The sequence below is a fragment of the Anomaloglossus baeobatrachus genome, chromosome 3, assembly GCF_048569485.1.
Source record: "Anomaloglossus baeobatrachus isolate aAnoBae1 chromosome 3, aAnoBae1.hap1, whole genome shotgun sequence".
NCBI classification, from domain to species: Eukaryota; Metazoa; Chordata; class Amphibia; order Anura; family Aromobatidae; genus Anomaloglossus; species Anomaloglossus baeobatrachus.
The window spans coordinates 96,463,476-96,477,777 of NC_134355.1; the positions used below are offsets into that span (position 1 = coordinate 96,463,476).

The 14,302-nt window shown below is 41.4% G+C and overlaps 1 protein-coding gene across 8 annotated transcripts in view; it reads left to right on the top strand.

Moving 5' to 3' along the window:
- Nucleotides 1–14,302, top strand: part of CCDC88A (coiled-coil domain containing 88A) — a 302,568-nt gene that overhangs the window by 252,523 nt on the left and 35,743 nt on the right. For 4 of the 8 annotated variants that reach the window (XM_075339320.1, XM_075339323.1, XM_075339325.1 and 1 more), the window contains exons 23-27: nt 2,874–3,019; nt 3,511–3,603; nt 4,065–4,279; nt 7,711–7,788; nt 10,468–10,671. In XM_075339320.1, coding sequence (XP_075195435.1) covers nt 2,874–3,019; nt 3,511–3,603; nt 4,065–4,279; nt 7,711–7,788; nt 10,468–10,671 — 736 coding nt within the window. The remainder of the gene's footprint in view (nt 1–2,873; nt 3,020–3,510; nt 3,604–4,064; nt 4,280–7,710; nt 7,789–10,467; nt 10,672–14,302) is intronic. The other 4 variants (XM_075339326.1, XM_075339327.1, XM_075339324.1 and 1 more) reach the window with 3 other exon arrangements.

The following is a 14,302-nucleotide window of genomic DNA, read 5'->3' on the forward strand; positions in this document are numbered from 1 at the left end:
TCGCAGTGATCAGCTCGATGGATCCAATTACGTTTGAAGAGCTGTTGCCCCTACCTAAAATTTGTAAAGCCCGTGCATTCCTTCTGTAGGACGTACAACACATCAGAAGCCCAAAAAAGAAGGCTAGCGTCCATGTTATGAGGTTACAAGCTAAAAATGTTGGCAATATTTTAGTTGTTTGATAATCAGAACTGCCTCATAGCTGCCCACGTTTCGATCATCAGTCTGGTCATTACCTGAAGATGAAGAATCACTTATCGTAACCCAAGAGGAATATGATAGATAAGAAAGGACGTTCCTCCATTTATCTGTGATGGTGGTTTATCCGTAGTCGGCAATGACAAGGTGTCATGGCCTCTTCATGTGATTCTACAGCAGCGTGGAGATTTCAGATTTTTTATTTCTTCATATAAGTGAGGAAGACATGATGGTTTATGAACCCTTTTGAAAATGTGCATCTCAATAAATTAGAATATCATCAAAAAGTTAATTTATTTCAGTAATTCAATACAAAAAGGGAAATGCATATATTATATAGAGGGATCTATTTCAAGTTTTTATTTCTGTTAATGTTGATAATTATGGCTTATGGCCAATGAAAAGTTAAATGTCATTATCTCAGAAAATTAGAATATTATATAAGACCAACTGAAAAAAGGATTTCAAACTCAGAAATGTTGGCGCCTACTGAAAAGTCTGTACAGTAAATGCACTTGATACTTGGTCGGGGCTCCTTTTGCATGAATTACTGCATCAATGTGGCGTGGCATGGAGGCGATCAGCCTGTGGCACTGCTGAGGTGTTATGGAAGCCCAGGTTGCTTTGATAACAGCCTTCAGCTCGTCTGCACTGTAGGGTCTGGTGTCTCTCATCTTCCTCTTGACAATATCCCCAGATTCTCTATGAGTTAGGTCAGGCACATTTTGCTGCCCAATCAAGTACAGTGATACTGTGGATATTAAATCAGGTATTGGTCCTATTGGCAGTGTGGAGAGGTGATATGTCCTGCTGGAAAATGAAATTTCCATCTCCAGAAAGCTTGTCAGCAGAGGGAAGCATGAAGTGCTCTAAAATTTCCTGCTAGACGGCTGCGCTGACTTTGGTCTTGATAAAACACCAGCAGATGACATGGCTCCCCAAACCATTACTGATTGTGGAAACTTCACACTAGACCTCAAGCAGCTTGGATTTTGGCCTCTCAACTCTTCCTCCAGACTCTGGGACCTTGATTTCCAAATTAATTGTAAAATTTACTTTCATCTGAAAACAACACCTTGGACCACTGAGCAACAGTCCAGTTTTTTTTCTCTTTAGCCCAGGTAAGATGCGTTTGGCGTCTCTTGGTCATGAGTGGCTTGACACAAGGAATGTGACACTTGTAGCCCATGTCCTGGATACGTCTGTGTGTGGTTGCTCTTGACTCCAGCAGTAGTCCACTCCTTGTGAATCTCCCCCAAATTTTTGAATGACCTTTTCTTAACAATACTATCAAGGCTGCAGTTATCCCGGTTGCTTGTGCACCTTTTTCTACCACACTTTTTCCTTCCATTCAACTTTCCATTAATATGCTTGGATACAGCACTCTGTTATCAGCCAGCTTCTTTAGCAATGATCTTTTGTGGTTTACCCTCCTTGTGGAGTGTGTCAATGACTGCCTTCTGGACATCTGTCAAGTCAGCAGTCTTCCCCATTATTGTGTAGCCTACTGAACCAGACTAAAGCTGGTGTCACACACAGCGACAACGACAACGACGTCGCTGCTACGTCACCATTTCCTGTGACGTTGCAGCGACGTCCCGTCGCTGTCGCTGTGTGTGACATCCAGCAACGACCTGGCCCCTGCTGTGAGGTCGCCGGTCGTTGCTGAATGTCCAGCTTCATTTTTTGGTCGTCACTCTCCCGCTGTGACACACACATCGCTGTGTGTGACAGCGAGAGAGCGACGAAATGAAGCGAGCAGGGAGCAGGGGCCGGCGTCTGGCAGCTGTGGTAAGCTGTAACCAGCGTAAACATCGGGTAACCAAGGGAAGACCTTTCCCTGGTTACCCGATATTTACCTTCGTTACCAGCCTCCGCCCTTGCTGCCAGTGCTGGCTCCTGCTCTGTGCACATGTGGCTGCAGTACACATCGGGTAATTAACCCGATGTGTACTGTAGCTAGGAGTGCAGGGAGCCAGCGCTAAGCAGTGTGCGCGGCTCCCTGCTCTCTGCACTGTGACATGTCGCTGCAGTACACATCGGGTTAATTAACCCGATGTGTACTGTACCTAGGAGAGCAAGGAGCCAGCGCTAAGCAGTGTGCGCGGCTCCCTGCTCTCTGCACATGTAGCACAGCGACGTTATGATCGCTGCTGCGTCGCTGTGTTTGACAGCTAAGCAGCGATCATAACAGCGACTTACAAGGTCGCTGTTACGTCACAGAAAATGGTGACGTAACAGCGACGTCGTTGTCGCTGTCGCTTAGTGTGAATCTAGCTTTAGGGACCATTTTAAATGCTTAGTATGCCTTTGCAGGTGTTTTGTGGTAATTATTCTAATTTTCTGAGATAATGGCTTTTGTCTTTTAATTGGCTGGAAGTCATAATAATCAACATTAACAGAAATACACACTTGAAATAGATCCCTCTGTGTGTAATGACTCTATATAATATATGCGTTTCCCTTTTTGTATTGACTTACTGAAGTAAATTAACTTTTTTGATGATATTCTAATTTATTGAGATGCAATTGTATTCCCCACTGTGATTCTATATTTTCCCTTTTTTTATCTCCCTTTTCTCTTTATCTTGTATTTTTTAATGAAGGAAACGTGCAGATGATGCATGACCATTGGTAAAGCATTACTTTACTTGTTATGTTGTTTTTTCCTTTAGCTTTTACGTCAAGTTAAAGGAAATTTGGAAGAGGAGAACAGACATTTGATGGGCCAGAACCAAATATTAGCTTTACAAAACAAGACCTTGCTGGATCAGAATATGGAAAGCAAAGATTTCTATCAAGTCGAACAAAGACAATATATGTAGGTTGACTAACTGAGATACATTAAGTTTATGCTTCGCTTCAAAATATAGTTTTTTTATGACTTCATCCTATGTATTTAGAGACCTAGCACTAGTTTGCACCTATTGCATTGAAATGGGATTCAGTGTTATTGTATAGACGGTTTATCCAGAAGTCTATCTCCAGTGCAACTTAACCAATATAAAAAGTTTATTTCCCTCCTGCATCACTTCCAAAATCAAATAATGCCACCACCTCTGTCAGATGGATGTTACAGCTACAATACCCAGATCCCCCAGCGTTCCACACAAACGGGGGATGGTTCCTAGAGATCTTATAGGGATAGATATTTAGCTCTTAGGAAATGTGGCAACTCTAGGCAATGTGGCCTTAATATGAAGGTTAAAATACAATAGGGCTGTGTTACAGTTTTTGACATGCCTCACCCCCCCCACTAAGATTAATAATGATTATATTTATTATTTTTAATATATTCCCATTTATTTTCAGGGATAAAATTAATGAGCTCAGACGTCAAAAAGAAAAACTGGAAGAAAAGATCATGGATCAGTACAAATTCTATGAACCTTCTCCTCCAAGACGGTAAGTTATATAATGTTGTATAGGGGCAGGTTACATAATGATTTGAAAGGCAGGGTAGGTACCATACTGTTATATAGGGGCAGGGCAGGTTACATAATGTTGTATAGGGGCAGGGCAGGTTACATAATGTTGTATAGGGGTAATTACATAATTATTTATAAGGCAGGGTAGATTACATAATGTTGTATATGGACAAGTTATATTATAATGTATAGGGGTAGGTCCCATAATGTTGTACAGGGGTAGGTCAAATTATAATGTATAGTGGTAGTGTAGGTTCCATAATGTTGTATAGGGGTAGGTTATATAATGTAATTGGGCACGGTATTTAGCGAGTTAATTTACCAACTTCATTTTTTTTTTTAAACAAGTTATATAAAGATTTACTAAGTAAATTACTAGTGTATTACATGGTAAGGAAATTAGTATCTTGTAAATAGCTCAGTTCTCTACCCCCAAAGGAGAGGTAATTGGATAACCTTAAAGATGCGGAAGCTAATCAAGTCTAAGAAGGATGTAAGTCGTGAACATATGAGATCTCTCACTCTCCCACCTTCTCGATCGGAGTCTGGTGAAGGATTCTTACAACTCCCTCCGCTGGATAGCCAGGACAGCTCTTCTGTAGGCTCCAATTCTCTTGAAGACGGTCATCCACTTGGCGCTAAAAAGAGCAGCAGTGAGTACTGTGTTATCTGTTGTACATCATATTATTCTCTTATTATATTGGAACATGAAGGACAGTGTTGACGTCATACTTTAATTTTATCTTGAAAATGTTTCTGTTTTTCCCCCGTATTTTCATTTGAGTGTCCTCTATATTGGTAGACAAATGTTTTGATGATCTTTTTGATATTCCAACAGATTGTATGTTTGTGGTAAATCTTTACTTAACTATAACTTGTTTTCAGTGACCACCATCCATCATTCACATGACCTGTATCTCCTCTATTCATGTTCCATCACTCGGGTTCTTTTGGGGAAACATTTATTTCTGAAGAAATGCCGATATAAAAAAAAAATTGGGTGAATTTTTTTTTTTTGTAATCTTTGTTATTTCTGACACAATATATATATTTTGGTATTGTTATTTCTACTTGCAAAGTTAGCAGTCACAGAAAGAGTCTGGTAGAAATCAAATGTACGAAGTTAAACCATTTACTTGTGGATTCTTTTTATTTTAGAAAATAATTGTAGTCACCATGAACAAAATTCTGGTGCTTATTTAGAACCAGGCCGCAGCCAATAGATCAGGGTAAATATATAGAAAAATCATAAGGGGAGTACCCCATTAAAATATAACTTTTAATATTTTCATTAAAAGCTTAGGTGACCATAGAACACATAAATGGTAAAAAATAGGGTATATACTAATAACCGGGTGGGAGATATGCAAATAGATAAAAAAAGAAAAAGAAAAACGCTGGCCCTAATTGGCCCTATAGGTCTCTCCCTACCTGGCAATGGAGGGTATGACTTCCTAGGGTTGTGACGCCCCCAATCAACGAAGAGAAGCCCTCACTGACCCTATTACACCCTAACAAACACTAGTGCAGATTAAACACTAATTCCCATTGCAATGCAATAGTGGGACAAAAAGAAAAAGGTACTTATCTGACTTATGGTTCAGATGCACAGTCCCGACGTGTTTCTTCCCAGAAGTTGCCAGGGATTCCTCAGGGGACAAAACCCATTGGGTCGACAAGAGATGCAAAAGCCTCCCTGGAGTACCAGAAATATGGTGAAGAGGGGTGATACCTGAAGTGCCTACATGTATATCTGCATGAAAGGGATTTATGAAATCCATAAAACCGCCACCAGCGCCCTGCATACAGTGAATGTGGAAAGCATTTGCGTTCCATAACACATGATGACGATTTCCAGCCATTATATTATAGCGCCGGTGCCGGTTTTATGGATTTCATAAATCCTTTTCACTGATAACGCCCCCTGTCTGATTATTATTATTTGGGGTATACTTTTTGGTGTGTTTATTCACGCGATAATTGTGGACGGATTTATTTACTTCCGGTTCCTGGGCTACTACCGGCTTCGGCTATAAATAAGAGACATACATGTAGGCACTTCAGGTATCACCGCTCTTCATCATATTTCTCGTACTCTGGGGAGTCTTTTGCATCTCTTGTCGACCCCATTTTTTTGTCTCCTGAGGATTCCCTGGCATCTTCTGGGAAGAAATGCGTCGGGTCTGTGCATCTGAACCATAATTCAGATAAGTACCTTTTTCTTCCCGTCGTTGAATGGGGGCGTCACAACCCTAGGACGTCATACCCTCCATTGCCAGGTAGGGAGAGACCTATAGGGCCAATTAGGGCCAGTGTTTTTCTTTTTCTATCTATTTGCATATCTCCCACCTAGTTATTATTAGTATATACCCTATTTGTTACTACTTATAGTGTTCTATGAAAATATTAAAAGTTATATTTTAATGGGGTACTCCCTTTATGGTTTTTCCAAAAGTCCAGTGCATCTCTTTTTATAAGTTTGTTATGCAGTTCCTTTTGTTATTCCTCCTAGAAACTTATGAATAAATTGACCATTGGGTATAACCGGTTGGGGACCAGGTGTACCTACACAGTCTGACATTGTCCAATCAGAGCGGACAGATTGGCAGGAACACATTCTGATAAGGTGAATGGTAACACCCCAATGTCAATTTATGCATACATTTTTAGAAGGAATAAAAGAAGAATGGCCGTCACAGTGTCCAGAATATGAATTAGACGTTTTGTAGGGTGAACCTATCTCAAGCATGTTACCTTTTAAACCCTTATGAACACAATCAAAATGTCTTGAATTTCTATCTGTCTTCTTCTGCATGGTTTTATTTTCATTGCCTCTGTCCAGTCATTATCTGTGCACATCCTATAACTGCAGAAGATATTTGTGTAATATCTACATGTCCATTTAGCTTCACTACACATATATACTGCATTTCTTATGGGTAATTCGGTGGAGGGACCAGGCCACCTCAGAATGAGTCGTCCTTGTGGATCTCAAACCTGTCAGGTTATGAAATATCGCTTTCTGATTGTAGACACATGATGTATATAATATAATATGGTATAACTGAATTTAAATAAAACCTAAAACATTGTATAAAAATATAACATTCAGTGCATCTGGTGCAGTTGACCATCCACAGCAGTACACTACAATTTACAGTAAATCAAAGAATGAATATCAGGAGGTATACTTTTTCACCCATTGTGGACCATGGTTGATGTATGCTACAGTACGGCCATATATTAGAGGTCACATCTTGTAAGGCTCCCTACGTATGCCTTAAAGAGGTTATCCAGTAGTTTTACATTGATGGCCTATCCTTAGGATAGATCATCAATGTCTGACTCCCGGCACCCTTGCCTATTAGCTGTTCTCGGTGCTGGTGGCAGCAGGAGCTGCCCCGTCTTCTGTTATCTACGTCCTCCTCCTATTCAAATCAATAGAAAGCGGATGTGCAGTACCCGGCCATTACTGCTATCAGAACTGAGCATTTACGGCTACCTGCTGCCGACGGCGGAATCAAAAACAGCTAATTGGCGAGGGTGCTGGTTGTCTGACCCCAGCCAATCAGACATTGATGATCTATCCTAAGGATAGGCCATCAATGCAAAAGTAGTGTACAACCTCTTTACATCAAGAGTCTTACATTCAGCATAAAAAGTAAGTTGAGGCCCAATGACTCAAAATATGCTGAAACATGAAGATATCACTGATACTTCGATGCCAATGCCTATCTTCTGTCTTCTGTAATGTCTTATTTTTTTCCACTGTGGAAAGCTTTGTCTACTGTAAGAAATGGGGAAAAAAATGTTTTGTTCTATGAAACATTTTTTTAATGAAACTGTTTGTATAGTGTTAGGTGTCTGTGTCACATATCATACTCATCACACACCGGTGTAAGTCTCGTCTTCGTCGTGCATGCTTAGCTGAGAATCAGACATGCTCATTTCTGTCTTTCGTTTCAGCATTTAACTTCTTCCATGTGTTCTTCTCCTTCTTTCCCCCCCTCCTTTTTCATTTCTCTTTTTTGCCCCCGTTTCCTTGTTTTTGATTTTTTTCTTTCTTCCCATGCTGTGACATAAGCACTGAAAAGACTGCCCTTTATGAGGAACAGACCGAAGGATAAGGACAAAATGAAGGCCCTCTACCGTCGCTCTGTGTGTAAGACATTAAAATGGTTCAGCTAGCTGTACTTGGCTTCCATCACTAATACCTTCAATAAGCTTGTCCTGACCTGTGCTGTCTTTCCTAACATGCCGAATACAAGTCTCGATGCCAAATGCCATACAAAAGGGGAAACTAGCGGAATTCATATCCCATGATAAATAAGTTGGGATTAGAGTCTGTATCTCATCGAAGTACATGATCAATAATAATAATAGTCTACTCAATGCAATGGCTGCATCCTAAAGCATAGTGAAATTTGTAGTACATGTCCATTTAAACGTACATATAACCATGTACATTATGGCTAGTAAAGTAATATCTTTAGTTAGCATAGACAGAATTGATAATGGTTAAATAAATAAATCCCGTACATAAAACGTATATAAAATATATTATATAAAATTCGTTGATCCGTATGGGATCTGGTTTTTGTTTTTTTTTCCGACATCCATATACCCTGTTTCCCCAAAAATAAGACCTACCCCAAAAATCAGCCCTAGTAGGGTTTTGGGGGGCTGTTTTGAGTATGCTTAAAATATATGCCGTAGTTGCAGTTCCATAAGGAAGTGTCCAAACAGCTAAAAAAGTTAGAGAATACAGCAGGACTCTTCATCAAAGAAAGCAGACATCCCCAAAAGAAAGCAGACACCCTCCTCCCCTCCCAAAAAGAATCGCACTCACCAGATCCCAAACAATTACAGTTGGCAAGTGCCAAAGGTGGATGGGCTCTCACACACAGATCAGTATTGTTATCAGGTCCCTCGTCGTTCCAGCTGCATTGCTCTACAGCTCTCACAAACAGATTGGGTACCAGTGTCACTGCACAAGTGATACTGCTTTCATCAACCGATGTAGAATGCAGGGGGACCTCAGAGTGATGCAGATTTGTATCTGAGAGCCCATTCACATGCAAACTCTAATTATTTGTTTTTTGGTAACTGCTATTCTTTTAGGGGGTGTCTGCTTTCTTTTTGGGGTAAACTCAACAGTCCATAGAGAATAATACATTTAAGCAGGTGATTTAAACCACTGTAAATATGGTATGTACCCAGCACCATAGGACTGGTTCCTCACCATGAGAATATCAGATCAGATAAGAAAATGTGCATCTGAACCAGTAATAGGATTAACACAAAATGTTGATGTTGCATAATGTGATATGATTATATTTGAATAAATGTTGATTTTTATTTTTTTTTTTTGTCAAGAATAAATGTAGATTGTTATTCATCGGACAATATAAGACATCAACTGAAAATAAGCCCTAGCACATCTTTCAGAGCAACACATAATATAAGTCCCTGTCTTATTTTCGGGGAAACGCGGTACTTGAATAAGCGAATCTCATCCAAAATACAGAAGAGAATAGTGCATGGTGCAATTTGTTTTGCGCATTTGGTCCTTGTGAAAAGGCAGCCATCTGAACAGCCCGAGTGAATAACTTTAGTCTTAGTGCTGTCCAAGTGAGGTCAGTTTTTTCTACGGACTGCATTCGGACAGAAAATCTGGTCATGTGAACGTAGCATCATTTACAAGCTAGTTGCGTTTATTGCAATTAACATCACATGATTAGTTATTCATACATTGGTCAAGGCCCCCTATATAAAAGATGTGTAAAGCTACAAATGGCAGATGCACCATAATCTGCTTCCTTAGACAAAGTGAAGGAATGACCTGGATTATAATACACCACCATGGATAGAGAAGTCTGCCTATGTTCTTTTATTTGGTGTAAATGAGTGTGTATTATCTGGCATACAAAGGTTACATTGGATGAATCCATTACCCGCACGCAGCTGAGGCATCCGTTTTGTAAGTTGAACCAATGTTTGGCCTTCCATTTCTAGCGATATCGGATGTTCCTTTAGTATCTTCATTCCAATGATTCAGAGATTTAATTCATTTTTTTGTACAATGGTTCAGCCCACAAAATAACTTCTCCTCAGGGGTGTAGCTGGCAAGTCCATGCTAAGTTCATACCAATAATCTTAGTTATCCAAAAAAAAGATGCATTTAATGAAGTGCCATCTTTAAGGAAATGAGAGATTTACAAGACACAAAACCTGCACTGGCCATGGACCTGTTATCATTGCTTAAAACAACCCTTGTGCTTCCAAAAAGGTTTGGTGTCTTGGTTTTTTTTGGTAGCATAAGGCGCATTTTATAATTTACCTATACACAGTGGTGGTACCTGATGCCTGTGGGTCCAGCCCCGCCCCTGAGGAGCTTCGGCCTGCTCTCCTATAGCTAGTTCCTTGGTAACTTATTGGCTAATGAAGAATCTGTCCAACAAAATGACTGCCTCCACTGTGTGAAGGGAAGTGTAACCAGCTTTGTGTTCTGCTTATTTCACCGCGTCATATCATTTTTTTCATTCTTAAGCAACATAACTTGCCAGCAAGCTATGCTGCTACTCACTGCTACAGTAGCATGGCAAGAAATACACAACAGGCTTTAGAAGTAATATAAAAATACCACATTTACTGGAAACATCCGCTTACATTTATCATCCTCCACAAAAATGCATGTCATATTCAAACTGGCTTTTTGTGGACTTGTAGCTGTTTTGACCTGCAATACACTTTCAATGCTTGGATGGCTGTCTTAACAAAGCTTGCTAAAGATGGCATGAGCAATATCACGCTGATTCATTTGCTTTCATTTGCATCCCAGCCATGAATGACCTGGTCCAGTCCATGGTCCTGGCAGGTGGACAGTGGACAGGTAGTGCTGAGAATCTGGATGGCCCTGATGAAATTCCTACCGGCAAAAGAAGGAAAGATTTGGGAACTATGGCCTTCTCCACAACGGCAATCAACTTCTCAACAGCCAACCAGTCCGCAGGCATGCGAACCAAGCAGATACTTATAAGTAAAGGTATAGGTTGTGTTTTTTACTTTTGGTATTATTATTAGCTTGTAAAAATTAAGTTAAAAAAATATTGTGGTCAGCAGTACTATTTCACTTTGACAACTTCTAAAGTTTCATATAAAAAGGATGTCTTCCAGATCATGTGGATTGGTAGAGTATAGGACTGTTGGATAAAGATGCCTGACATTTGAATGACATTCAATGAAAAGGAAAGATGTTGAGGAAAAGCTTAACATGTAGTTCACCCAAAAGTTCAAGATGGTATTCATGAATCAGCAAAAGCTATAAAGCCAAAAATTACTTCTTAAAGGGAACCTGCCACCAGGTTTTTCCCTTATGAGCTGCGGCCACCACCATTGAGCCCTTACATTCTGGAATGCTGTATATAAGAGCCCAGGCCACTTTGTAGTATGTAAAAAAACACCTTTCTAATACTCACCTAGGGGGAGGTCCAGTCCAATGGGTGTTGCTGCTCTGGGTATGGTGCCTTCTCCATCTTGTGTGATCGCCATCCTCCTTCCCAGCCCCGTTTACATAACACGTCCTGCGTCATTCACACAGAGGCCTCCATCGCACTCCTGGGCATGTGCACGTTGATCTACCCTGCTGAGGGCAGAGCAAAATGCTGTAATGTGCAGATGCGAGGAAAGGTTAAAGGCCGGCCGCGCATGCGCTAAAGCGCAATGGTGGCCTCTGTGTGAATGACACAGGATGTGTCATCCACACGGGGCTGGGTTGCAGGACGGCGATCGCACAACATGGAGAAGGCACCAGACCAAGAGCAGCAACACCCATCAGACCAGACCGCCCCCTAGGTGAGTATAATGTAGCACCCCTGAGCCACTCAGGGCACTACTAGATACTGCATCCTCACCAGGATGCAGGGCCTACCCCCAGGGACCTGGAACACCAGTGCCAGAAACACCCACACACACCAAAATCCCAGTTTCCACACCACACCAGGGGTAATTGGCTAGTCGGACACAATGGGATGGCCACCTAGAGGACAGAGCCAGACCAGGAGACTAGACAGCCTGGTGGGAGGGGACAGCAGTTAGTCAGTGCAGTGAAGTAGTTGAGAGGAGAGGTGCCTGAGAGCTGGGTCGTGTAACGGTGACCCGGGGGCATAGGAGAGTGGTCGCCAGGGCAGATACACCCGAGTACTGCTGGGACTATAGCACCGAAGGGGCACATGGCCCCTAGGTCAGACGTCAGTTTCATATGGTCTGGCAATTACCTGCACAGTGAGGGGACCTTCACGGACCTCACTGACCCACAGATCCGGGAACACCAGCAGTAAAGCAAGGATCAGGGTTCGGGTCACAGACCAGCCCTACAGGGTCCACACTGCCCACCGTACGGACAAGGAGACTGCCACAAAAAGGGACAGTCGGGCCTCAAACTGCTGCACGCTACGGGTACCCAACCACATTGAGGGTGCTGGGGACAGAGCAACAGAGTCATCAACTAGTACTGGAGCTACAGGGACCTCAGCCAGCCGTTCAAGGGTCAAGAGTGAGTAGAGACTGTTAACTACAACCTACGGTGTGGCCTCCCTTCTTAACGGCGAAAGTCTCCATCATACATCTCCCCGGGCTCAGCCCTACCTGCGGAGGGCCTAACACCACAGCTGCCCTTACCACCAGCCCTAGGAGTAACCAACTCAGCAGCAGCGGTTTCTCCATATTAACCAAAACCCGCAGGTGTCGTCACACCAATGACTTTAATCTCCCCTGTAAATACTGCCCATTAAAAAGCACCCAGGGCATGGGAACAGGCAACGGCCACCACCGTGACATTCCACGGTTATACACCGCCCGGGACCGAGTACCCCATAACCCTGGGCAACACAATAATAATGGTCTTGTTTATTATTATTATTATTATTATTATTAATATAATAAAGTTTTATTTTTTATAGCGCCAACATATTCTACAGCACTTTACAATCAAGTGGGAGCTTGTCTAGACAAAAACAAAACAAAATAGCACACAGTTCAACAGATACAGCAGGAATGAGGGATCTGCTCGCAAGCTTACAATCTCTTTTTTTACGCTATACAGATTGGCCTGGGCTTTTACATACAGTATTCTGGAATGCTTTATATAAAGGCTCACTGGTGGTGGCTGCAGCTCATAAGAGTGACAGGTTCCCTTTAAAAAAAAAGGCTCTGGGGACAATTGAGCACAATAGGGTGTTACCAGACCAAGATGTGGGGTCATTCCGTGGTAACTTATGTTACATTCACACGCCAAAAACTGAGTTAATAATTGTGCCTGCCTTCAGAGAACTGTCTGCAGCCATGCAGCCAGGGCATGGAATGACCCTGTGGGGAGTTAAGTCGTACTGTTCACCTGAACCACTTGTGTAAGACACAAACTAATAAAGTTTGAGTATGACATCCAATTGCTGCATCTCCACAGGTTGGAAGCTCCAATGTAATCTTGAAGTAATAGAAGATGCCGGTATCCTGCTTTGCTGGTTGTAGATTCAAGAAAAAACAATACACAGCATATGAGGATTTTTGACGACTACCGATGAAGAAGTCAAATACTTTGAAACCCATAGAGATTAAACCGCACCGTAAACCCACATCACCAATTACTTCAAAAACATTTTTTTAACTCTTTTACATTTTGCAACTCAAACATCTTCAAAAAGATGTATCGCTATGTAGGGTCCTAGGGAAGCCGTCACGTCCCTATGCCCTGCAAAATGAGGGTCCCAAGAGCCCCTATGTCACATAATAAGACATGAATATTCTAAATGACACTGGTAGGTTCCCCCTGTTAAACACATTTTAGAAAATAGGGTTTACATTTTCTCTAATTTTATGCTGGTTCTATAAGTTTACAAACCCAGATGCAATGTCTTTTTGTTTTCATAGATGTATTTTCAACCTACTCTGTGTAATTTTGAGTATTACATTAATACAATTTCAGCAAATAAGTTAAATGTTATTTCAAATCTGTTTTATTATTAAGTTTATAAATCAAGCATACATCTTGAACATTTATAAAGATTATAAAACATAAACAGTGATCTCTCAGTTTCGGAATGACAAAAATAACATCACATTGTAGATTTCATTGGAACTCTATAAGCTATCCTTATGCTAACACTCCATGGCAAACCATACACTAGAAATCAGAGTTCCAGCTAAACATGTCTTCCTGATAATTGACAAGACCACTCTCAGCATAAAACAATCCCCTTTTAAGTTATTGAATAAACATTTAAGAAAAAGTAGAAAACTAGAAAAAAAAAAAGAACAGATATAAGCTTAGAAAAGAAGGAATCAAATAGAGTGAAGAAAGTAGGGTAAAGAAGGGGTGGGGGAAAAAAGTGTGTGGGGAGAGGGGAAGACAAGGTATGTCACCATTTCTCATCCCAAATAACCTGCCAGACTCACCGTGAACTCAGGAGACTCCATGAACGTAATCCACGGTCCCCACACTGTGATAAATTTTTCCGTGAGCCCATTAAGTTCAGCTGTGAGTTCCTCCATTCTCTGGAGGTTTGCCATCTCCTCTACCCAGTCAGCTAACGTGGGGCATCTAGTCTGTTTCCAGTATCTGGGAATAATTATACGGGCTGCTGCTAAACAAAATCGCAGCAGGTCCCTCTTTTGTGACT